The sequence below is a fragment of the Pituophis catenifer genome, unplaced genomic scaffold, assembly GCF_029215685.1.
Source record: "Pituophis catenifer annectens isolate HBS135680 unplaced genomic scaffold, rPitCat1.0.hap2 SCAF_2, whole genome shotgun sequence".
NCBI lineage: Eukaryota > Metazoa > Chordata > Lepidosauria > Squamata > Colubridae > Pituophis > Pituophis catenifer.
The window spans coordinates 25078166-25103517 of record NW_027256882.1 but is presented as its reverse complement, the minus strand read 5'-3'; the positions used below and the strand labels follow the sequence as shown (position 1 = coordinate 25103517).

The 25352-nt window shown below is 46.0% G+C and overlaps 1 protein-coding gene across 1 annotated transcript in view; it reads right to left on the bottom strand.

Annotated features, from left to right (window-relative positions):
* LOC139311893 (alpha-2-macroglobulin-like) overlaps positions 1 to 25352 on the bottom strand; it is an 83611-nt gene that overhangs the window by 35428 nt on the left and 22831 nt on the right. The window contains exons 9-20 of the mRNA XM_070936412.1: positions 24945 to 25059; positions 23490 to 23599; positions 22512 to 22673; positions 20293 to 20517; positions 18133 to 18196; positions 15086 to 15222; positions 12739 to 12888; positions 11057 to 11230; positions 10096 to 10171; positions 5313 to 5451; positions 3135 to 3363; positions 552 to 678 (exon numbers count right to left, since the gene is read on the bottom strand). Of these exons, the coding sequence (XP_070792513.1) occupies positions 552 to 678; positions 3135 to 3363; positions 5313 to 5451; positions 10096 to 10171; positions 11057 to 11230; positions 12739 to 12888; positions 15086 to 15222; positions 18133 to 18196; positions 20293 to 20517; positions 22512 to 22673; positions 23490 to 23599; positions 24945 to 25059 (1708 nt within the window). The remainder of the gene's footprint in view (positions 1 to 551; positions 679 to 3134; positions 3364 to 5312; positions 5452 to 10095; positions 10172 to 11056; positions 11231 to 12738; positions 12889 to 15085; positions 15223 to 18132; positions 18197 to 20292; positions 20518 to 22511; positions 22674 to 23489; positions 23600 to 24944; positions 25060 to 25352) is intronic.

Here is a 25352-nt window from a genome sequence, read left to right as displayed (position 1 = left end):
TTTTACTGCAACAGAGAGAGTTGGAAGTCAATGTTTCTTTTTCTTTTTTTCTTATCCTTCCTCACAGTGGTGAAAACCTCCGCAGTTTACCACCAGTTCGCTGCCCGTGCAGAAAAAAGGAGGCTTAAGAAGGTAAGTAGAACAGCGAGGGCAGGGAACAGCTATGGCGCGCAATTTAGATTCGCTAGAAAGCAGGACTTCCTGCTTTCCAGTGGATCTAAATCGCGCGGCAGAGCTGATCGTCAGAAATACCAGTTTGGATGAATCGTCAGAAATACCAGTTTGGATGAATCGGTATTTTTTTTGTCTAGCAGTTCGCCCGAATCGGTAGCTTTTATTACTACCGGTTTGTCCGAACCGGTGCGAACCAGTAGCATTTCACCCCTGCTTCCTCACTTTTCTTCCCTCTCTTCCTCCCCACCGTTTTCCTGTTTACTTTTCTATTTTGTATCTTATTTTATCTTATAACCCAATAAAAAAAAGTATACGGAAAATATGCATGCCGGATGAGGCACAAGCCTAAGAAGCCATGTTTGGCCTTCACCACTTACCCAGACTTTTGGGAACAATGTTCCAGGAGACTGTTTTCCTTCCGTCCACAGGCAGACAATAGGAAGCCTGTTGCTTGTCCAATGGGGTAGCGTCATAGTCGGGAGAAAGCAGTAGCGATAGGCTGACCTGTTAACGGCCAGAAAAGAGTTAGATGGAGAAGATCACCGTTGCCTCACAGGCTCACAGAACAAGGAGGAAGAGGAGATGAAGAACGTCACACAAAATGCCAGATGGGCCTCAAGCAGATGTGGAGAATCTGAGCCCTTCCAAAATCTCGCTGAACTACAATTCCCAGCCGCGCTGGATAGCAGTTCACTCTGAGGGAGGCTGAGAACTGTAGTTCAACAATATCAATTCTAAGTTGCGTGAGCACAGGGATAGAATCAAGGAAGGTGCTTTTTCAGGAGGCAACTGGATTTTCTCAGAGGTTTTTTTTTTTTTTGAAGACATTTCGCTTTTCATCCAAGAAGCTTCTTCAGCTCTGACAGGATAGTGGAAGAAGAAGTTGACAGAATGAAGCTTCTTGGATGAGAAGCGAAACATCTTCAAAGAAAAAAACCGGTCAGTCCTGTCTCCGACCAATGCTTTACAAAATATTTACAGATGCATTCATTCCGTTTTTTAGCCATGTGTGGGTCAGCATGGACTCTTTCTAAATTCTATGGTCTGGATGGAAGATGAATTCTACAATGCAACAAAATCATGCTTTTATCATTTCTCTTCTGTACTTTTTGAAATTAGCATTTGGAAAGCATCTCACATCACCTTTCTTTATCTTTCTTTATTTAAATTTATATACCGCCCTTCTCCCTGAGGACTCAGGGCGGTGTACAGCCAGAATTAAAAAAACATGAAATACAAATATTAAAAACAATTAAAATATATATAAATTTGGCCCAAAATTAAAAATACAAACCAATTAAAACATTTAAAATTTCTTCTTAAGCCAGCCCGGCTTGCTGGAAAAAGTGGGTTTTAAGGGCACGGCGGAAGGCGCTAAGGTCCTGGATTCTCCTAATTTCCTAATTTCCCGATCAGAAGGTGAGCTATAAAGATGAAGGGAGATGCTGCTTATGGTTAAATCTGGGTTATTCAAGAACACACAAGGAATCTTAAAGTTGGGTTGTGATAGACTTTGCCTGATATACAAACCGGTTCAGTGAACAAAGTGGTTTGCTTTAAGGCAGTGGTCTCCAACTTTGGCAGCTTTAAGACTTGTGGACTTCAACTCCCAGAGTTCACGATGACACCCACGTCTCTGCAAATGAAGCCCCCCCCTTTTCCTATGCTTTATTTGCACAAATCAATAACCTCTCACTGTGTTGTAAGAGGAGAAATAAAATGAGGATAACCCTCTTTATACACCCCCATACAGTTCTAGTAGTATATATAGAAATAATAATAGCCCTTAGATTTATAAACTGCTGCATAGTGCTTTAACAGCCCTCTCTAAGCAGTTTATAGAGTCAGCATATTGTCCCCAACAATCTGGGTCCTCATTTTACCAACCGTGGAAGGATGGAAGGCTGAGTCAACCTTGAGTCTGTCATGACCGAACTGCTGGCAGTCGGCAGAATTAGCCTGCAATACTGCATTCTAATCACTGTGCCACCACGGCTCTTATATATAAGCAGCAATACGATTCCTGTCCAGGAGTTTCCCAAACTTGGCAACTTTAATATGCATGGACTCTAACTCCCAGAATTCCCCAAGCCAGCATGGAGGAATTCTGGGAGTTGAAGTCCACAAGTCTTAAAGTTGCCAAGGTTGGAGACCCCTGCTTTAAAGGCATAGTTAGAACCTCTAGTTCGGTATTGACTTCCTGGTTGTGACTGGGATGGGTGAAAGAATACACATAATTGGTCCTTTTCTGGTTTTTTTTCCTTGTTTATTTTTCTTTGCCCACCCCATCAAAGAGAAAAGAAAAAGGCAGCGAAAAGAAAGGAAAAAAAGGGGCCAAAATTGAAAAAACCAACCATGGTTACTTTCAACCCTCAGATTCTTGCTTTTGGAAATCGTGCTTCGAACAAACTTTGGTTTAAATACAGGTAGTCCTTGACTTATGACCACAATTCACCCCAAATGACTGTCGTTAAGCAAGACACTCATTAAGTGAGGGTTCCCCCCCCCATTTTATGACCTTTCTCACCACCATGGTGAAACGAATCACTGCGATTCTTAAGTTAGTAACCATGGGGGGTGACCGCGGGAGACCGTAACCAATATAAGTACATGCCAGTTGCCAAGCGTCCAGATTTTGATCACATGAACCATGGGGTCGTAAATGTGAAAAACGGTCATTTTGTCAGTGCCACTGTAACTTTGAACGGTCACTAAATGAACCTGTATAAACGGCCATGCCTCCAGAGAGAGATCGATGCAGACAGGAAGAGAACGGAGGGGGAAGAGTAAGTAACGGTAACAGAGTTGGAAGGTCATCTCGGAGGTCATCTAGTCCAGCCCCCTGCTCATGCAGGAGACCTGTACTAGGGATTCGAACCGCCAAACTGCCGACTTTTCTGATCAACAAGCTCGGCGTCTTAGCCACTGAGCCACCTAGTCAGATGGAAGGGATTCCTCACCTGGATGGGGCGTTTGAGATAGTTGTAGACGGTGGCCTTCAGGGCAAAGGCTTCTCCCCGTATTACGCTGTATGGCAGGGTGAGATCAACGAAGAACGGCTGGAAGGCCTTCAAGAAGGTGGTTTGGGCCAGGCCGAAACCCACCGCTGGGGACAAGCAGAAGGCTCCCGCTCTCCAGTCTGTGATGGTGTCGGGAACGGTGACGGGCAAGGTGAGCTCAGTCTCGCTGCTGAGGGAGGCAAGAGAAAGAAAGAAAGAAAAAAAGAGAAAGGCAAGAGAAAGAAAGAGGCAAGAGAAAGATGAGGATGAATTTCCCCAAGCAATACAGGTAGTCCTCATCTTACGACCACCATTCTATGCCCAAAGTGCATGATGTCAAGCGAGAAATGTGTTAAACGAGCTTGGCCCCATTTTACGACTTCCCTTGCCACGTTTGTCAAGCGAATCGCTGCCGTTATTGAATGAGCAACAGGGTCGTTGAGTGAATCTGGCTTCCCCATCGACTTAGCTTGTCAGAAGGTCGCAAAAGGGGAATCACATGACTCCGGGACACAGCAACCGACATAAATAGGAAGCAGTTGCTAAGCATCCGAATTTTTGATCACGTGACCATGGGGATAGTGCAACGGTCGTAAGTGTGGAAAAACGGTCGTAAGTCGCTTTTTCCAGTGATGTTGTAACTTTGAACGGTCCTTAACCAAACTGTTGTAAGTCGAGGACTCCCTGTATTCGAAGTTACAACAGGACTGAAAAAAAGTAACTTGTCACCATTTTTCACACTAATAACTGTTGCAGCATCCCTGAGGTAAAAATTTGGATGCTTAAGCAACTGACTCGTATGTATGACAGTGGCCATGTCCAGGGGTCATGTGATTGCCTTTTTGTGATCCTCTGACAAGCAGAGTAAGTGGGGGGGAAGCCAGATTCACTTAACAACCGGGTTACTAGCTTAACCACCGCAGCGATTCACTTAACAACTGTGGCAAGAAAGGTCGTAAAATGAGGCCAAACTCCCTTAACCACTGTCTTGCTTAGCAGCATCAATTTTGGACTCGGTTGTGGTTGTTAAGTTGAGATGGGCAGTTCAGAAATGTGACATATAAATAAATAAATAAATAAATACTGATAGTCCTCGACTTATGACCACCCACTGAGGAGAGGCTCTTATCTATGAGTACAGCTCCATGGCTGCCTCTGCCCTCCAGCTGTGCCTGATGAGCTCTTGGCTCAAAGGGGGGACCGACCCAAACTCAGCCTCTCCCACTTGAGCTGAGAAGGGAAGACGGCAGAGACCCCCACAGGAGGGGCCACAAATAATGGAACCCCCTTTGATGTCAGGAGGAGCTGAATGCTCCCAGACGCACAAGAGGGTGGGTGGGTGGAGGAATTAGCACCGTGAAATGGCAGAAATGCCCCTTTTTCCTATTTTCAGTTGACCTTCTGTGTATCCCAGGACTGGACCTTCTTCCCAGAGAGCCTTAAATCCATAAAGAGAAAGAGCCTCCATCAGACTTGAGGAGCATCCGCGTACCAGGCGCCTCTGGGGAACCAGGTGTCCGGATCAAGGGGGTCACAATGGGTCCCGCCCTGTGCTTGCTATAAGCCAGTGATGGCTAACCTTTTTGCCATCGCGTGCCAAGAGAGGGGGGGGGCGGGCGACGGTCACGCACGCACGTGCCCACGCGCATGCAACCCTCCCCCTCCCCCCCCCGCTCCTTGCACATGATGGCCTGGTAGGCCCGTTTTTCTTTCTTACCTGGTTCCAGATCCTCTCTATTTATCTGGGAAGGGCAAAAACAGCCTTTCCCACTCCCTTGGAGGCCCTCCAAAGGCCTCTCAGGAGTCTCTGGAGGCTGGGGACAGCAAAAAAGTCCTGTGCCACCGGGAGTTGGGAAATGGGGCCTTTCAGGCCTCCGAGGGAGCTTCCCCCCCTCCAGGCTCTCCAGAGGCAGGAAACAGCCTGTTTCCCTTCTTCTGGTGGGCCCCAAAGGCCCAAAAATCAGCTGGCCGGCGCGCACATGCACCCCAGAGCTGAGCTGGCATGCCCAGTCATATGGCTCTATGTGCCACCTGTGGCACGCGTGCCAAAGGTTCGCCATCATGGCTATAAGCTATAAGGTCTTAAAATTTCTCCCTGAAGAGCTACCCGTTCCACCAAATATAGAATCATTGGATTACCCAAGAGATTTTAAGGACCATATCCAGGTTTCTGGGAAGAAGCTTCGGACAGTTGTTTCCATGGCGTCTGCCATTTTAAAATCTGCAACTTCAAGAGGTGCTGCAAAACCTCTTTCCATGGTGGTGTAGGCCACGGGGTCTGCAAAGAGAAAAAGCTTGCATTTCTTCCATGCCTTTTGTATAATAATAATAATAATAATAATAATAATAATAATAATAATAATAATAATTTAATAATAATAATTTTATTTCTATACCGCCCTTCTCCCGAAGGACTCAGGGCGGTGTACAGCCTATTTAAAAACACAAACAAAACAATGATATAAAATTTAAAATAATTAAATAAATGGCTCAAATTTAAAACCCCAATAAATTTAAATACCCCAATTTAAAACTATTGTATTGATAGTCCGGCCTGGCGGAACAACAGGGTCTTCAATGCGCAGCGAAACACCCGGAGGTCAGATATCTTACGAATTTCCGGGGGCAGTTCATTCCACAGGGCTGGGGCTCCCACAGAGAAGGCCCTCCCCCTGGGCGTCGCCAGCCGACATAACTTGGCTGATGGCACCCTGAGGAGACCCTCTCTGTGGGAACGAACTGGTCGGTGGGAGGCTATTGGTGGCAGAAGACGGTCTCGGAGGTACCCGGGTCCTATGCCATGGAGCGCTTTAAAGGTGGTAACCAACACCTTGAATCGCACCCGGAAGACCACCGGGAGCCAGTGCAGCTCGCGCAGGAGGGGTGTCACATGGGCATAACGGGTTGCGCCCATAACCACCCGCGCGGCCGCATTCTGGACCAGTTGGAGCCTCCGAGTGCTCTTCAAGGGGAGCCCCACGTAGAGAGCATTACAATAGTCCAACCGGGAAGTAACAAGGGCATGAGTGACCGTGCGCAGGGCGTCCCGATCCAGAAAGGGCTGCAACTGGCGAATCAGGCGAACCTGATAAAAGGCCCCCCTGGCCACGGCCGTCATATGCTCTTCTAAAGACAGCCGCGCGTCCAGGAGGACACCCAGATTGCGAGCCCTCTCCATGGGGGGCAAAGATTCACCCCCAATAGTCAGCAATGGCACCTGCTGACTATATCGGGGCGCCGGAAGCCACAGCCACTCGGTCTTGGAGGGGTTGAGTCTGAGCCTGTTCCTCCCCATCCAGGCCCGCACGGCCTCCAGGCAGCGGGACATCACATCAAGGGCATCGTTGGGGTGGTCTGGGGTGGAGATGTACAGCTGGGTATCGTCAGCGTACAGATGACACTTCACTCCAAAACCACGGATGATCTCACCCAGCGGCTTCACATAAATGTTGAACAGGAGGGGCGAGAGGACCGACCCTTGCGGCACTCCCCATGCGAGACGCCTCGAGGTCGACCTCTGCCCCCCTGCCAACACGAACTGCGAGCGGTCGGAGAGGAAGGAGGAGAACCACCGCAAAACGGTGCCCCCTATTCCTAACCCCCTCAACCGCTGCAGCATGATACCATGGTCGATGGTATCAAAAGCCGCTGAGAGATCTAATAGGACTAGGACAGAGGAACAACCCCTGTCCCGAGCCCTCCAGAGATCATCCACCAACGCGACCAATGCCGTTTCTGTGCTGTACCCCTGCCTGAAGCCCGACTGGTACGGGTCTAGATAGATAGCTTCATCCAGGTGCCGGGGAAGTTGTCGTGCCACCACGCTCTCAACAACCTTCGCCACAAAATGAAGGTTGGAGACTGGACGATAGTTGGCTAATTCAGCTGGGTCCAGGGAAGGCTTCTTGAGGAGGGGCCTCACTACCGCCTCTTTCAAGGCAGCAGGAAAGGCACCCTCACCCAAAGAAGCACCTATAATCCCCTGGAGCCAGCCTCGTGTAACCTCCCGGGAGGCCAGTACCAACCAGGAGGGACACGGGTCCAATAAACACGTGGCGGCACTAATCTTACCCAGAACCCTGTCCACATCCTCGGGAGTCACAGGATCAAACTCCTCCCAGATAACATTCTCAAGACCTGCCCCGGTCTCCTCCCGTGGACTCATCCAATCGGAGTCCAAGCCATCCCGAATCCGAGCGACTTTATCGTGCAGGAATTGCACAAAATCCTCAGCACGACCCTGCAAGGGATCTTCCCGCACTCCCCCCCGAAGAAGGGAGTGGGTCACCCTAAACAGGGCGGCTGGGCGGTTCTCTGCAGATGCGATAAGAGCGGAAAAATGGTTAGATTTTGCCGCTTTTATCGCCACTAGGTAGGTCTTGATATAAGACCTCACCTGTGTCCGGTCGGAATCGGATTGACTAGTCCTCCAAATGCTCTCTAGGCGTCTTTTCCGACGCTTCATCTCTCTCAGCTCCTCAGAGAACCAAGGAGCTAATTGAGATCGGCATCGGGTCAGAGGCCGCAAAGGCACGACGCGGTCCAAAGCTCCGGCGGCCGCCCTTTCCCAGGCGGCCACCAGCTCTTCAGTCGAGTCATGCGTTAGAGTCTCAGGAAACGGCCCAAGCTCCGTCAGGAACCTTTCGGGATCCATCAGGCGCCTGGGACGGAACCATCTGGTCGGTTCCGTCTCCCTGCGGTGGGGGCAGGCGGTAGGAAAGTCTAGTTGAAGGAGTGAATGATCTGTCCATGACAAGGGTTTAATATCTAGGTCCCCTCTACCAAGATCATTCAACCACTGACCAGAGATAAAAATCAGGTCCAGAGTGTGTCCCCCCTATGTGAGTGGGGCCTTGAACTATTAATAATAATAATAATAATAATAATAATAATAATAATAATAATAATAGTAATAATAATAATAATAATAATAATAATAATAATAATAATAATACCTTAACAGTTCCTAAGTCCTTGGTTAGGACTCGAGCTGCTGAGCTATTAACCAGCCTCAAAGGCTGTGAATCTCACTAAAGATTAACTAATAATAATACTAATACTAATAATAATAATAATAATAATAATAATAATAATAATAATACTTATTATTATTATTATTATTATTATTATTATTATTATTATTATTATTATATTTTATTTTATTTTATTTTATTTTATTTCTATACTGCCCTTCTCCCAAAGGACTCAGGGCAGTGTACAGCTTATTAAAAGCACAAAAAACAGACATCAATTAAAAAATAATTAAAATTATTAAATAATTTCGGCTCAAATTAAAACCCAAAATTTAAAACACCCAATTTAAAATCATTTACATTGATAGCCCGGCCTGGCGGAAAAGCATCTCCAAGCTGTCCTTCAGGATGAATTCTCCAAAACCACACCCATCACCCTTACAAACATTTAAAAGATAATAATTAACACTTCCGAGAGCCAGAAGCACTTAAGAATGTTAAACGAAGAGAAGGAAATGCAGGAAAGAAAGTGCAAAGGACACTTTCTCCAGCAAAAGTCAAGAGGGTAGCTGCAACTGAGCAAAGTCCTGTCTCTTTGATTGATGACTATATGTCATCAATTTGTTGTTGATTCTTATTCTTATCCTCTTATCCTTATCATCCTCACCCTTACCCCTTGCCCTTATCCTTATCCTCATTTTTACATTAGCCAGGAGATCACAATGCTATTGCAAAACAATAGTTTGGCTTGCCAATTTACCAGCTCTGTTATAGGACACGCTCGCACCAGCAGTGGGTTTCAAATCCTGGTGCTACCAGTTTTTGATGATGTCTGGGCGGGTGGGTGGAGCCTCCCGCCACTGCCACTACCAGTTCAGCAGAACCGGGGCGAACCGGTAGCAATCCACCACTAGCTCGCATGCTTCCCAAGGTGTGCCACAGGAGGAAGAGCTCGCTTCACACCAAAAAAACCTAAAACAAACCACGAGCGGCTCTTCCTGCAGCATCACCTAAGGTTCCGTCCCTTCCCCGGAGCTGCCTCACAAACGAGTGCCACAACTGGGTAGGTTCAGAACTGGCAGGAATCTGACTGCCTGCACGGAGCACCACCTTGTCTCCCCACCAAAGTGGTACCTCGTTATCTACTTGCATAGAACATGCTTTCGAACTGTTAGGTGGACCGGAGCTGAGTGACGGGAACTCACACCGTCACACGGTGCTAGGACTCAAACCACTGGAGCATAGACCATTTCCAGCGTTGTTAAGCCACTAAGTCATCGCGCTTTATTGATTCTTACTGACTACATAGATCAGCGGACCCCCAAACTTTTGGGCACCAGGGACCGGTTCTGTGGAGAAAGGTTGGTCCCCGGACCGGAGGGGGCATAGTTTTGCATACAGCGGATGGGGCTTCGCTTGTTTGTTTCTGGCATGCCGCAAACCAGGGCTGGTCAACAGACTGGGTGTTGGGGACCCTGATATAGATATTCTGCATGACAATCCATCCCTAACTGGGTCCTCCAGCTTTTCTAACAATCCCTCCATCACCCTTGTAATGGAGTCCATCCCCCTTGATGTGTGTTGTCCACTTCTCATTCCTTCCACCACCTTTCCTGGCATGGGAGTCTTCTCAAGAAAGCTAGGTTTTGACATAATATGATAGTTTGAGCTGATCCTTTGTGCCCAAGTGAGAACTGGGAGTTGATTGGTTCAATGATTCATCAGGTTTTTTCAGCTGTCCACTCTGCCCTCAGGAGTCTCATCCAACACCAGAGTTCAAAGGCATGAAGAGTCTTCCTATCCTGCCTCATTTTATATACATAAAGGAGACACAGGGCTTTAAGGGGGCAGTTGTAGCCACCATCTTGACTTTTTTGATCTTCAGATGCAATCAAGAAATAAATAGATGTTCCCTCCCTCCACCCTATCAATCCCCTTCAGATTCTTACAGCTCTCCAGATTTGGTCTGCTGCATATATTAGGCTTGTATATCTGGGCGCTAGTAAACGGTTTGAAACCAATGTCCTGTAAAATGAGCAGAAATTCACTATGAAATATTACAAAAAGCATGGAAAAGAACCCTCCCCTCTTTCTCTCCCCTTCGATCCATCCAACTGTCAATCTATTATCCATCTATAATCTACCTGGAGTGCTGTAATTAAACTGCTTAGAAAATAAAGATGGATGTGACAATGCACCCTTTTCATTTTGGGGAAGGTGTCAAAAATATAACACTCCCTTTTCAAGGGATCCTATAATCCCTTAATTTGGGGTAGAATCTGGGCGGCTGGATGGAGCTGAGCATTTACTGGCTGGATGCCCTTCCTGACACCACATGGAGTTCACAGCAGATATTTTTTCTTTGCGTCCTAGGAGAGAAGGATCTGCCTCTGCCTAGGATTGAACCCTCAACCTTCTGAGTGGGAGGTGAGTGTCTTCACCACTAGGCCACTGTGGCAGCTCTGTGTCAAAACCTTACAATATGTTAAGAAAATTATGACACCAAGGCTGAGACAAAGGAAATCTGCCACTGATTTCTACAGGAACAGATTTGCAAAATCCAAAACAAAGAAATATAATCAGGGTACAGATAACACTGCGGTGGTTAAGCTAGCAACCCGGTTGTTAAGCAGGTACCCTCCCTTGGTAAAATAAATCTCCCTACACAACGCAAAACACATCTGGTTTGCTAGTAGTGAAAAGGGGCTACCAGGCTCCTGGTTCCTTAAAAAAACAATCCTATTTTCACTCATTTTCATCTTTTGTTTATTAAGTACAATTTAAAAAAAAAAAAAAAAAAAAACCTCTTTGCTCTTGGGATGGAGTGGCTCAACCTAAAACGATTGACTTTTCTAACAACCCCCAGAGTGAAATTCTGCCAAGAGTTTGGGGAGGGAGGAGGGGGCTTACCCTGAGAATTGTATAGGCGTCCCCTTCACTGTAAGAATAGGTATCAGTCTGGTAGCGAATTCCATCCACAATGATCTTTTTGGAAGGCACACAGGGGTTTGTGTCTGGGTCTTCCAAGTTCTCACTTTTGTAGTAGTAGCCCGAGAGGTCTCTCAAAGGCCGCAGATCATAAACCTGAAAAGAATGGAAACCCCTAGTTCAGTACAGGTAGTTCCTCGACTTACGACTTTGCTTGTCGGAATGGCTAGCAACGAAGGCCTCGATTAGTGTTTGCACAACTGCAGGAGGCTGTGACTGTTGTAAAAGTTGCCAAGTGACCATCTGGATGCTGCAACAGCTACAATTTCAACAACTGGTCTGAAGTCTCCTTTTGTAACTTCAAAGTCGCTAAATGAGTTGTCAGTAACCGAGGACTATTTGTGTACACAAAATGACTGCCGAAGTAGGCCTAGTTAAACGAAACATGCAGTCTCAGAAGTCATATTCCTTCCTTCCTCCCTCCCTCTCTCCCTCCCTCCTTCTTTCTTTCCTTCTTTCCCTTCCTTCCTTCCTCCCTCCTTCTTTCCTTTCTTCCTTCTTTCCCTTCCTTCCTTCATCCCTCCCTCCCTCCCTTCCTTCTTTCCCTTCCTTCCTTCCTCCCTCTCCTCCCTTCCTTCCTCGCCCTCCTTCTTTCCTTCCTTTCTCCCTCCCTCCCTTCTTTCCATCCTTCTTTCCCTCCCTCCCTCCTTTCCTTTCTTCCTTCTTTCCCTTCCTTCCTTCATCCCTCCCTCCCTCCCTTCTTTCCCTTCCTTCCTTCCTTCCTCCCTCTCCTTCCTTCCTTCTTCGCCCTCCTTCTTTCCTTCCTTTCTCCCTCCCTCCCTTCTTTCCATCCTTCTTTCCCTCCCTCCCTCCTTTCCTTTCTTCCTTCTTTCCCTTCCTTCCTTCATCCCTCCCTCCCTCCCTTCTTTCCCTTCCTTCCTTCCTCCCTCTCCTTCCTTCCTTCTTCGCCCTCCTTCTTTCCTTCCTTTCTCCCTCCCTTCTTTCCATCCTTCTTTCCCTTCCTTCCTTTCTCCCTCCTTCCTTCCTTCTTTCCCTTCTTCCTTCCTTCCTTCCTTCTTTCCCTTCTTCCTTCCTTCCTCCTATCTTCCTTCTTTCCTTCCTTTCTCCCCGCTCCCTCCCTTTGCTTCCATTTCTGATGAACTTTCCAGAACCATAGACCCTCCAAATCCCTAACAGGCTGCCAAAAACCTGACTTATTTTTTTTTTCCTTTCCTTTTTTTCAGACAGCATATTCACTGCAAATGATTGGAAGGCTGGCACTAGCCGCCCTTTGCTGGCCCAAAATGCCCATGGATTCTCTGTGGCTGCAGCAGCCAAATTGTTCTAAGGAGAAATTCAGGGGAGGCTCCCCCTGCTCCGATGGAGGATGGCCGGCAGCTCAGTCAACCTGCGGGAAGAGATCCTGAAAACAATTAACCCATGGAACAGCTTGCTTCCAGAAGTTGTGGCTGCTCCATCACTGCAGGTTTTTAAGAAGAGATTGGACAGCCATTGGTCTGAAATGGTACAGGGTCTCCTGCTTCAGCAGGGGGCTGGACTAGAAGACCTCCAAGGTCCCTTCCAACTCTATTATTGAGGGGCCATCGCATGTAGGGCTCGAGAATTTGCAGCCCGCCAAGACCTGGAAGGCAACTTGGCCTCACCGTTCGAGCGGAAAGTTCAGCTTCAGGCTTCAGAAGGAAGACGCTCTCGTCAACCGCGTGGATGCCACAGAGGGAGTTCTGGGCAGCGGCAAGATGGAGATTGATGTTGCTGCCGGGTAGGCCTTCACGCTCATCAAATCGCAGGTTCACCTGAGTGACAGAAAACGACGGTGAATTCCCCACCACAAGGACAACAAAATCGCCCCGAAACGTCCTTCTCCTCTAAAATTGTCCCCAACCAATTTTTGTGATCAGGCAGAAGACTTTTTGCCTGTTGCCTTTTGAAGACACCCCCCACACACACACCTACACCACTGCAAACGCTGCCTGAAGGGCCCCTGCCCCAACATCTTTCCTTCTCCATTTAACCCGAAGGAGGGAAAAAAGGGGAAACCATTAAAAAGACTGAGGGAAAAATCTTGTAGTAGCCGGAACCTATAATAAAGCTAAAAAGAAGAAAACAGGCCAATCTCTTTGCAAAGCAAGGGAGACGGTACAAGATGGCGGCGACACTTCTAAAGGGGATTGTGAGAAGTTTTGTATCCAAATATATTTTATCCTTTATGCTGCCATCTTCTCTTAAAATATTAACAGAATCCACAATGGCATAAAGAATCATTGTGCCCACTAGTCAAGCTGAAACCAAGGTAATCAACTAAAATTAGCAAACTACCTCAAACCCTCAGATAAGTTACCCAGACCTAATTCACATATCAAAGGACAAGGTCTGCAAATATGGAGTTAATTAAATTGGGTCTCCCAAAGGAACTGCATGTTCACAAGAATAAACATATCTACACACCCACCCACACACCCTCAAGTGTCATCCTAGAATCAGCCCGTAGACATCCCAGACATGCTCCCCTTATATTATAGATGATTATTAAAATTATAAAATTATTAAAATTAAAACTATAAAATTATAGACGAGACTAGACTGGACGGGACGGGACGAGACGAGACGAGACGAGACGAGACGAGACGAGAAGAGAAGAGAAGAGAAGAGAAGAGAAGAGAATTTTTTATTGGCCAAATGTGATTGGACACACAAGGAATTTGTCTTGGTGCATATCTGCTGCTGTACCCCATTTCTCTGCAGCCTTCCCCTAAAGGCAAACTGTTTCCTTTTAGGAATTAATATTTCTTCTTTCCTCCCAACTCTCTGGATCTCATTTTTATTTATTCTTGCGCAGCGCCGGCTTGAGATGGAACCCCAAATTATTCTTCTGACAGGATCCAGTCCTTCCTCTTTTACTAGGTGCTGTAGGATGAAAATTTTGCTCCTTCCTTCCTTCCTTCCTTCCTTCCTTCCTTCCTTCCTTCCTTCCTTCCTTCCTTCCTCCCTCCCTCCCTCCCTCCCTCCCTCCTTCCCTCCCTCCTTTTCTGTGAAATGGGCAATCAGTCTCCCACAAAATTGTGATTCCCACAAGCAAATGCCACATAAGCAAGGGTGTGTCCAGTCTTTCTGGCAGCTGCAGGACAACCACCTATGGAGGCAGTCTCTTCCAGACAGATGGGAGGGGTGATCCTGGAATAGGCCAATGGATCAGTGGCCTCCCTTAGGGTCACCTCTGCATGACAGAAAACATCGGTGCAGGCAGGTGGTCTGAGAAAGTCTCACCTTCTCATCGCTTCACCTTGATTCACTAGCCTTCAGAAGTTGTGGGTGCTCCATCACTGGAGGAGTTCAAGAAGAGCCTAGACAGCCATTTGTCCAGAATGGCATAGGACCGTGATGGCGAACCTATGGCACGCGTGCCACCTGTGGCACGCGGAGCCACACTGGTGGGCACGCAAGCTCAGCTCCAGCGCGCATGCACACACCGGCCAGCTGATTTTCGGGCCTTCCGGTCCCACCGGAATTTGGCAAACAGGCTGTTTCTGGCCTCCGGGTCTGGGGAGGCAGTTTTTGCCCTCCCCAGGAGCCTAGAAAGTCTCTGGAGCCTGGGGAGGGCAAAAAACAGGCCTACCGGGCCCACTGTGCCATCGCGTGCCAAAAGTGTGGGGGGAGGATCATGCGTACATGCATGGGATGGGTGGGGCATATAGAATTATGGGTGTGGGCACGCACGTGCGCAACCCCCCCCACACACTTTTGGCACGCGATGGCAAAAAGGTTAGCCAACACTAGCATAGGATCTCCTGCTTAAGCAGGGGGTTGGACTAGAAGACGTCCACGGTCCCTTCCAACTCTGTTATTCTGTTACCATTAAACCTGTTTTAGCAACAAGCTGGCAATGAGATGGAGGCTCCTCAGTGAAGCGACATCTCTGCAAATGATAAATTGGGGTCTGGAGCATTTTTGGAGCAAGGAGGGTGAATGGATGAAGCCTGTTGGCACCCTTACCTTATTTGCAAAACAGGGCTCCACAGGGAAACTGGCAGAGTGCACCACAAGTTCTCCGTTATCCAAAATTGTGTACACAAGCAAGCGGGCCAAAGGAGCGATCTTGATATCCACAAGGAGATCCAAGTTGAATGTTCCTGGTTAAAGAAAAGACATTTTTCAGGGAGGCTGAAAAACTGCAAAGAATTAAGGCCAGGGTGATCCATTTGAAAGAGTTCAGTTCCCTGAGATAACACTGAAACAAGGTCTAATAATGACCTTAGGAAAAGGGTCCCCAACCTCCTCATTCAGGCTGTGGATCATACTGGGCCATGGCTCACTTGGAACTAGGCCGTGCAAGATGAGTATGTGCACGCATGCAGCTCCACTGTCAACTGTCGAAATGACCACGGCTTATAGATGGCATATGCCACCTGAGAAACTGGCAAAAACGTTTAAAGAAAAGTCAGCTAAATGTTGGAAACGTCACCGGTTACCCAGGGGTGGGTTCTAAAGTTTTTTACTACCAGCTCTGTGGGCGTGGCTTATTTTGTGGGTGTGGCTTGGAGGTCATGTGACTAGGTGGGCGTGGCTAGCTGGTCAGAGTCATTTCTGGAAGGTCCTCGCACTTATGACCAGTCCTCGCACTTACGACCCGACTCATTTGTTTGCTTTTAACACTGATCAGCTGTAGGACGGCCCTTTGAAGCCCCGCGGCAAGAGTTTAAACAGGTTTTTTCCCTCTAGTCATCAGCTGGGACTCAGGAGGCAGCAATAGATTGGGGGTGGGACCAAATAAAAGGTAAGAATAACGTGGAGGGGTGGGGGGGTGGGAGGGCGGGGAGGGAGAACCGGTTCGGTGACGTCATATCGTCACCGCTACCGGCTCAGCCGAACCAGACCGAACCGGGAGGAACCCACCAGTGCGGTTACCAGGTACTTATTATTATATGTGGTGGACATGTCCAGAAGCAAAAAAATATTGGAATACAATTAAGATATGGCTGGAAGAAATGATACAACAACATATTGATTTAAAACCAGAATTGTTCCTATTGGGTATCCTGCCAGAAAAAATTAGGAAAGAAAATATCTATTTGATTATACATGTAACAACGGCTGCAAGGATTGTTTATGCACAACATTGGAAAGCAGAAGAAAATACTTTTGGAAGGAGAAGTAATTAAAAAAAATTTAGATTGTGCAGAAATGAATAGATTGACTTTGACGATTAAATAAATTAGGAACCCTATCAGGGGCATTCACAGTGCAGGTCAAAATAGTCAAAGAGGCAGCCACAATTGAGCAATCATGTCCCAAAAGTGCTTCTTCAAAAGGCAACTGCACTTTCTTTCGATTTTTTTTTTCCCGTGAAAATGTTTTGCTTCTCATCCAAGAAGCTTCTTTAGTTTAGATTGTCTTTGTTTTTGCTTAAAGACGTTTCGCTTCTCATCCAAGAATGAGTCTTCAAGCAAAAACAAAGGAAGCCCAACCAAAGAACCTAACGAGATCATCCCCACCAACACTGACAGGGCAAGCCACTAGAACTGTGATGGCGAACCGATGGCACAGGTGCCACAAGTGGCACACGGAGCCGGATCAGTTGCCATAGCTCAGCTCCAGAGCACATGTGTGCGCCGGCCAGCTGATTTTTGGGCCTTTCGGTCCTACCAGAAGTTGGGAAATGGGCTGTTTCTGGCCTCCAGAGGGCCTCCGGGAGGGTGGGGAAGGCTGTTTTCGCCCTCCCCAGGCTCCTAGAAAGCCTCTGGAGCCTGGGGAGGGTGAAAAACGAGCCTACCAGGCCCACTGTGCCATCATGTGCTAAAAGGGGGGGGATGCGCAGGGGTGGGGCGCATTGAATTATGGGTGTCGGCCAGGGGTGGGTTCTAATTTTTTTTACTACCGGTTCTGTGGGCGTGGCTTATTTTGTGGGTGTGGCTTGGAGGTCATGTGACTAGGTGGGCGTGGCTAGCTGGTCAGAGTCATTTCTGGAAGGTCCTCGCACTTACGACCAGTCCTCGCATTTACGACCCGACTCATTTGTTTGCTTTTAACACTGATCAGCTGTAGGACGGCCCTTTGAAGCCCCGCGGCAAGAGTTTAAACAGTTTTTTTTCCCTCTAATCATCAGCTGGGACTCAGGAGGCAGCAATAGATTGGGGGTGGGACCAAATAAAAGGTAAGAATAACGTGGAGGTGTGGGGGGGTGGGAGGGCGTGGGGGGAGAACCAGTTCGGTGACGTCATATCGTCACCGCTACCGGCTCGGCCAAACCGGACCGAACTGGGAGGAACCCACCACTGGTGTCGGCAGACACATGGGCGACCTCGCCGTGCTCCCCCCGCTTTTGGCACGCGACAGCAAAAAGGTAGGCCATCACTGCACTAGAATATAAACTGAGAGTAGTGGTGAAATCTCTCCGGTTATATCCAGCTCACTGAACCTGTAGCGCCGGCGGCAGGAGGCTCCCCCCACCCACCAGAACGTCATTACGTCACGTTTTTTTTACCATTTGCGCATGCACAGAAGATTCTCCCGTGCACTCCCATTCCCGAACTGGTAGCGAAGGTAAGTGGATTTCACCACTGACTGAGAGCAAACCCCACTTCCTACTAGCACTGATGATGTTACCTAGATGGGCAGTGAAACGTCTGCATAAAAGCAACCAAGCTCAGGGAGCACCAAGGACACCTCATCTCAACCCTGAGCTACAAATATTCTCCTTTATTAGTATGATTATGTCTGCAGGTCACCCACACAGCAAGGATCTCTTCAAGCGCATTTTATAGATATTTCGGTGTAATATTCGTGCAGCTAAGGTGTTGATTAATAAAAGTTCACAGAACCTGCCTGCGTGAATTTATCTTCCGTTGGCCTAACGGCCATCAACACATTTTGGAATACGCTCTTCCGATTAACGTGGCTGGCAAAATGTCTTTGGAGATGAGATTTTATTAGCGTTTCAGGCAAAAAAAGGGAATAAGAGGCCGATTCTTTCATCCGTTCATTCCCAAAGGAAAATGAGTGGAGGGAAAGTGGAAAGAGAGGGAACATATATTTTTTTTTACCTTTATTGTGCTTTTCTTTCAAGGGATGTGTACCTGTCTTCACAATATTCCCTCTGGCCACCACCTTTGTGAGAAAAAAGAAAAGGATTTATTGTCAAGACCTCTACAGTTGGACAGGATCCAAATACAGAATAGAGAATAACCGAGTTGGAAGGGACCTTGGAGGTCTTCTAGACCCACCCCCTGCTTAGGGGGTTGGACAATGGCACTATTCAAAGTCACTAAATAGTCACTAAACATATGGTAGTGGTAAATCAAGAACTACCTGCATAAATAAGAGCACCAACATAAAGGAGCATTTCCCCTTAAATGGGTAGCAGATCAGGGGTGGGTTCTAAATTTTTTTACTACCGGTTCTGTGGGCGTGGCTTATTTTGTGGGCGTGGCTTGGTGGTCATGTGACAATTCTTTAGGATTTAGCAGAGGTACTGGTCTACCAGGCTTTTAACTGCTTGCAGAGCTGTACCGATCTACCCATTTATTTTTGCAGGCACCGGTCTACTCATTTGTTTTTGGAGGCACTGGTCTACCACCAAACTGCCTTTTACCACTGATCAGCTGTAGGGCAGCCCTTTGAAGCCCCGCGGCAAGAGTTTAAACAGCTTTTTTCCCTATAGCCCATCAGCTGGGACTCAGGAGGCAGCAATAGATTGGAGGTGGGGCCAAATAAAAGGTAAGAATAACGCGGGGGGGGTGGGGAGGGGGGGCAGAACTGGTTCGGTGACGTCATATCATCACCGCTACCGGCTCGGCGGAACCTGGCGGAACCAGGAGGAACCCACCACTGTAGCAGATGTAGGAAGAACATGATTGATTTATCGTCGTTCCCTGACTTGTTCTGTGCAAAAAAACCCCAAAAGTATCCTCATCACTAGACTTGAAATTTTGGGCTTGGACAATCTTGAACTGCGCTGCCTGTGGTCTGATCTAAGCACAGTGCACAAAATTATCGGCTACAATGTCTTATCTGTCAACGACTTCTTCAGCTTCAACCACGATAATACACGGTACAAACTCAAGGTAAACTGCTCCAAACTCGATTGCAGAAAATATGACTTCAGCAACAGAGTGGTCAACGCCTGGAATGCTCTACCTGAGTCCGTTGTTACATCCTCAAACCCTCACAGCTTCAACTTTAAACTGTCTACCATGGACCTCACCCCATTCCTAAGAGGTCGTGCATAAGCACACCAGCGTGCCTACCGTCCCTGTCCTACTGTCCCCATTTATTTGCATTTATTTCTTTCGTTCATATCCATGTTTATATTTATATCTGCTATCTTGTACATGTTTGACAAACTAATAAATACAAGTAAATACCTTATTTACTTAACAAAACAAGGAAGGCCCATCAATTAGTTAAGGGAGAGTGGCCAGATGTGGGCTGAAAATTCTTTTTTTAAATTTTTTTCCCCATCTTATGAATATCTGGAGTTTTCCTACTGAGATCTGGAAGTCCTACATCAGAGGTGGGGGATGATGGCCCTTTTATGACTTGTGGACTTCAACTCCCAGAATTCCTGAGCCAGAAGTGGATGGCTCAGGAATTCTGGGAGTTGAAGTCAGTGGTGAAATGTAAAATTTGTTATTACCGGTAACTGGACGTGGCTTGGTGGTGGTGGGGGTAATGTGACTGGGTGGGCGTGGCCAACTTTTTTTTTTTTTTTACTTTTAAAAGCATTTTAAAATCCTCTTCGGCCAAAGAGGTTGTAAAAAAAAATGCTTTTAAAAGGCTCTGATGATCCCAGCTGAGTTGCCTGATCGTCAGAGGCTTTTTTTTTTTTACTTTTAAAAGCATTTTTTCGGCTGAAGAGGTTGTAGAAAAAAAGCCTCTGATGATCGCGTGGCTCAGCTGGGCATGTGGGGGGAGGGCACAGGGATTTTTGCTACCAGTTCTCCGAACCACCCACCGCCATCGCTACCGGATTGGGCGATACGGTCCGAACCGGGAGCATTTCACCCCTGGTTGAAGTCCACAAGTCATAAAAGGCCCATCGTTCCGCATCCATCAACCTTTATGGAAAAAACACTACAGTGTGTTCCCCCACATCCCTCGTGTACGATACTACCACCGTGCTCAACTTTACTCCTCAGATACTCCTTCCCCCTTCCTCCTTTGGCCCTTGTGAGTGAAATAAAGGCCACTTTGTTCATACTTACCAAGTAGTGAAAGACAACTTCTTTGTCCTTTATGACCTCTGAATTGAGAACGTAATGGACCGGGACGACCGCATGTTGCCCGCAGTTTAGTGTGCCAGGAAGCTCTTGAATTTTGAGGTAGCTTTGACTTGGAGAATAGAAACGTGGTACTGAGAAGTGGCCAGTGTGGTGTTGAGGGGTGATCCAGTTTGAATCATAACATTGAGTTACTTTTTCATAAGTTGCCTGGCAAAGAAGAGGAAGGATACCAATTGTCATCATTGTCATCATCGTCATCATCATCATATACACTGGAGAGTTGAAGCAAAAAGGGCATTGGGAGAATATCTGAAGGACAGTGAAGACGATGCCCTGAAGCTAATACAGTATACCATGAAGGCTTTCTGGGTATTGGAGAGTCCAAAGCGGCCTTCAAAAAAGACCAAACGAAGACTAGAAAAGAGATATGGCAAGGCAAAGTATCACATGGCCAATACATTAAAAAAAAAAAAAAGCTGGTGTAGCAGATAATAACAAGATCTGGCAACAGCTAAGAGCAGGAAAGTTGAAGAAAGAGACAGAAGGACTAATTCTGGCTGCACGAAACCAAGCCTTAAGGACAAATACAGGTAGTCTTCAGCCTACGACCACAACTGAGCCCAAAATTTATGTTGCTAAGTGAGAAATTTGTTAAATGAGTTTCGCCCCATTTTACAACTTTTCTTGCCCTGTTTCTTAATTTTACTATTACTTTTACCTATTACTTATGACTTAAGTAATGCTGGCTAATTGAAGTGCAGATAAAAGGTAAAGGTAAAGGTTCCCCTCGCACATATGTGCTAGTCGTTCCCGACTCTAGGGGGCGGCGGTGCTCATCTCCGTTTCAAAGCCGAAGAGCCAGCGCTGTCCGAAGATGTCTCCGTGGTCATGTGGCCGGCATGACTAAACACCAAAGGCGCACAGAATGCTGTTACCTTCCCACCAAAGGTGGTCCCTATTTTTCTACTTGCATTTTTTACGTGCTTTCGAATAGCTAGGTTGGCAGAAGCTGGGACAAATAACGGGAGCTCACCCCATTACGCGGCACTAGGCATTCGAACCGCTGAACTGCCGATCTTTCGATCGACAAGCTCAGCGTCTTAGCCACTGAGCCACCGGGTCCCCTCGAAGTGCACATACCAAACCCAATATGTTTAGATATAGTTCAAACATATTTCTCCCATTTCTAAGAGTCGTTTCACCTTGTGGGAGACCTATCTTTTTACTTGTAAATAGGTAAAGGTTTCCCTTGCTCAGTTGTGTCCAATTCTAGGGGGCAGTGTTCATATCCGTTTCTCAGCCAAGGGAACCAGGGTTGTCTGAAGATATTTCTATGGTCATGTGGCCAGCGTGACTGTTAGGATATGGTTTGAGCCTAACAAGTTGTCCAGGCAATATATGTGTTCTGTGACTTTAATATGAATATGTATTGTGTGACTTTAAAGTTTTCCTGCTGATTCATTGTAATGCTGAGTCATGCTGTAATTAGATAATCACTGGTTGTATTTAAGAAAGGTACTGTAATGGATTCAGTTGATGATAAGCTACTGAATCCATTACAGTACTTGTATGTATGTATGTATTGTACTACTTGTGTGTGGAGTTGCAACCATTGTGCTATCATCGGTTGGATGGATCTGCTACCATCGTGGTTTGTTACCAGAGTGATTTGTTATTCTAACCAACTACTGTTTGTGTGATAAGAAGATTTTGTATCACTGGGCTGATTTACCTGGCAAAGACTAGAATTGATTTAAAGACTATGAGATTGTTCTTTCACTATAAAATAAACTTTTGATAAACCAGTTTGCACATCTCTTATTCATTGCTCTCAGCAACGTTTCTCTGTGCGCTACACTCTGCTGGTTGGTAACATAACAACAATATCCTTAACAGTGACTATACATCGAGATGCTATTACCTTCCCACCAAAATGGTACCTATTTACCTACTCACATTTTGTAGGAGCTGGAGCCAGTAACAAGAGCTCACCCTGTCACACAGCACTCGGGTCTTGAACCCTGGTTGTCAGCTTTCCAGCTGGCAAGCTCAGAGTCTTTAACCACTGAGCCATTGCGCCTCCTCTTATTCATAAGTAAAAATTACCTTTCCACTTCAGAATCCTATTTGGCAAAGGACATATCAGGCGACGAACCTTGCCGTGATTTATGGCTAACAACTCCATCACTAGGAATACTCACAATGAGTCGAATGATATCGTTTGTGAAGCTGGAAGTCTCTATGGAAAAGTGGACTCGTCCCTCAGCATCAGTCTTGTAGAAGGAATTGTTCTGTACTTCTGATATTTGAAGCTCTATGGTCTTGTTGGCTAGCGGGTTTCTTTTGCCATCCACAAGCTTAATCTAAAGTTACAAAGCAAACACAGGCTTAGGAACGGATCTGATTGCTGTGCTAGATTGAAGTCTAGGTACCCTTCACACAGGGTAGCTGTATGCACAGGAGTTGGGTCAGAGGGGAAGAGGAACCCTTCATCTAAATCCCAAAGGTGCTTTTTCAGGAGGCAACTGGACCAGGGGTGAAATCTAGCAGGTTCTGACAGGTTCTGGAGAACCGGTAGCGGAAATTTTGAGTAGTTCGGAGAACCTGCAAATACCACCTCTGGCTGGCCCCAGAGTGGGGTGGGAATGGAGATTTTGCAACATCCTTCCCCTGGAGTGGGGTGGGAATGGAGATTTTGCAGTATCCTTCCCCTGCCACGCCCACCAAGCCACACCATGCCCACCTAGCCACGCCCACAGAACCGGTAGTAAAAAAAAATGGATTTCACCACTGAACTGGACTTTCTTGTTTTACTTTGAAGATGTTTCACTTCTCATCCAAGAAGCTTCTTCAGCTCTGACTGGATGGCGGGGAACGGAAGGATTTATATTCCTTGCAGACAGCTGGTCATAAATCCTTCCATTCCCCACCATCCAATCAGAGCTGAAGAAGCTTCTTGGATGAGAAGTGACACGTCTTCGAAGATAAACAAGAAAGTCCAATTGCCTCTTGAAAAAGGACATTTGGGACTTCAGGAGAAATATCTTGGAGACTTAAGAGTGGATTGCATCCAAAGAGTAGGAAAGGGCCTGTTGGACAGTCCTACTCACCCACTGATTCAATACATTGTTCAAATGAAATATTGATGACCAGGGAGGTCATCAATCGATTTGACTCACCTCCCCAGATAAAGGAAGTCCTGGTTTGTAGTAAGAGTCCACATTTTCAAAGGAAATGGAGCTGATAGTTGAAGTTATCTGCGTGGTACCTGAGCCTGTCAGTACCACCTCTGCCAAAAAAGGAACCAATGACACATGTAAAGTTTAGGAGCAACACAACGGCACCCTTTGCTAGTCTTTTTTTAACCCCTGGAGCCAAACTCCCCAGCCAGCTGATCTGGCAAATTTCATTTCTTGGGTTCAGAGAAAGATTCAAAGTTTTCTTGTTCACCATTCAGACAATTATATAATTTAATCCAGCCATTTCACATCCAGTGGATGTCAACTTATTAAAGTTGGTTTATTAACCATTCGAAGTTACAACGGCAAAGAAAAAAGTGACTGTTATGACCCTATTTCACACTTACGACCATTGCAGCATCTCCATGGTCAGGTGATCAAAATTTGGGTTCTTGGCAACTGGTTCATATTTAGGATGGTTGCAGCGTTCCCTTTTGCGACCTTCGGACAAGCAAAGTCCATGGGGAAGCCATATTCACTGAACAACCATGTTACTCACTTGACGGCAGTGATTCACTTCACAGCCGTGGCAAGAAAGGTCGTAAAACGGGGTCAAAACTCACTGAAAACTGTCTGACCTAGCAATAGAAATTTTGACCTATATTCTGGGCCACAAAAGCTCTTTCCAATCCCCGGTTATCTTCAGCAAGCATCTTTCAAACTTGGTGACTTTAAGATGTATGGATTTGGGGTGAACAGCTGGGGAATTCTGGGAGTTGAAATCTGTTCATTTTAATAGAATAGAATAGAATTCTTTATTGGCCAAGTGTGATTGGACACACAAGGAATTTGCCTTAGGTGTATATGCTCTCAGTGTACATAAGGAGAATAAAATACATTCATCAAGAATAAAAAAGATATAACACTTAGTCAAGGTTACTAATAAGCTATCAAATTGTACTAGGAAATAAATTAAAACAATATAAATTGAAATATACAAGCAACATGGTTATAGTAATAAGTGGGAAGAGATAGATACTAGTAAGGAAGAGAAAAATAATAGTAATACTAATATAATATAATAATATATACTAATATAATACTAATATAATTCTTATATTATATTATATTATATTATATTATATTATATTATATTATATTATATTATATTATTATATTATATTATATTATATTATATTATATATTATATTATATTATATTATATTATATTATATTATATTATATTATATTATATATTATAATAATATAATATATTATAATTATAATTAGTATAATAATACTAATACAATAATAATAGTAATAAAATCACCAAGTATGTAAAAAACACCGTTTTAGAGGAAAAGCTGAAGATTGAAGCTGCAGGCCTCACTATACAAAGCAAGCTGCATTACCTCCAACCAAGCTATCCTTCGCCTTTCTCACACAATTATTTACCTGTCCCCTCTTCCGTGATTACGCCCTCGGTACGGATCTCCATCTGAAATCCATTTCTCTTCAACTGGAATATTTTCAGATTCACGTCATGAGAGAAGCAGCCGTGAATGTCCGCCTGCATGGGAAATCAGAGAGTAGCAAGTTGCCGTGACTAATTCTCACTATTCTTCCTGTTTTCCTCAAGAATTTTCCTAGGGTAAACCTTCTCAGACTGTCTCCTGCAGGGACCGTTTGTACTCTGCAACTTGGCCCAGATGATCTACTAAAAGACTGCTGGAGAACAACGGTGAACTTTGGGGATCAACTTCACTATAGCAAAGAAGCCCTTTTGACCATCCAGGCTAACAGGGGTATGTCCACTTTTTTAAAAAAATAAGAATGAGAATAGAGCTGGAAGGAACCTTCTAG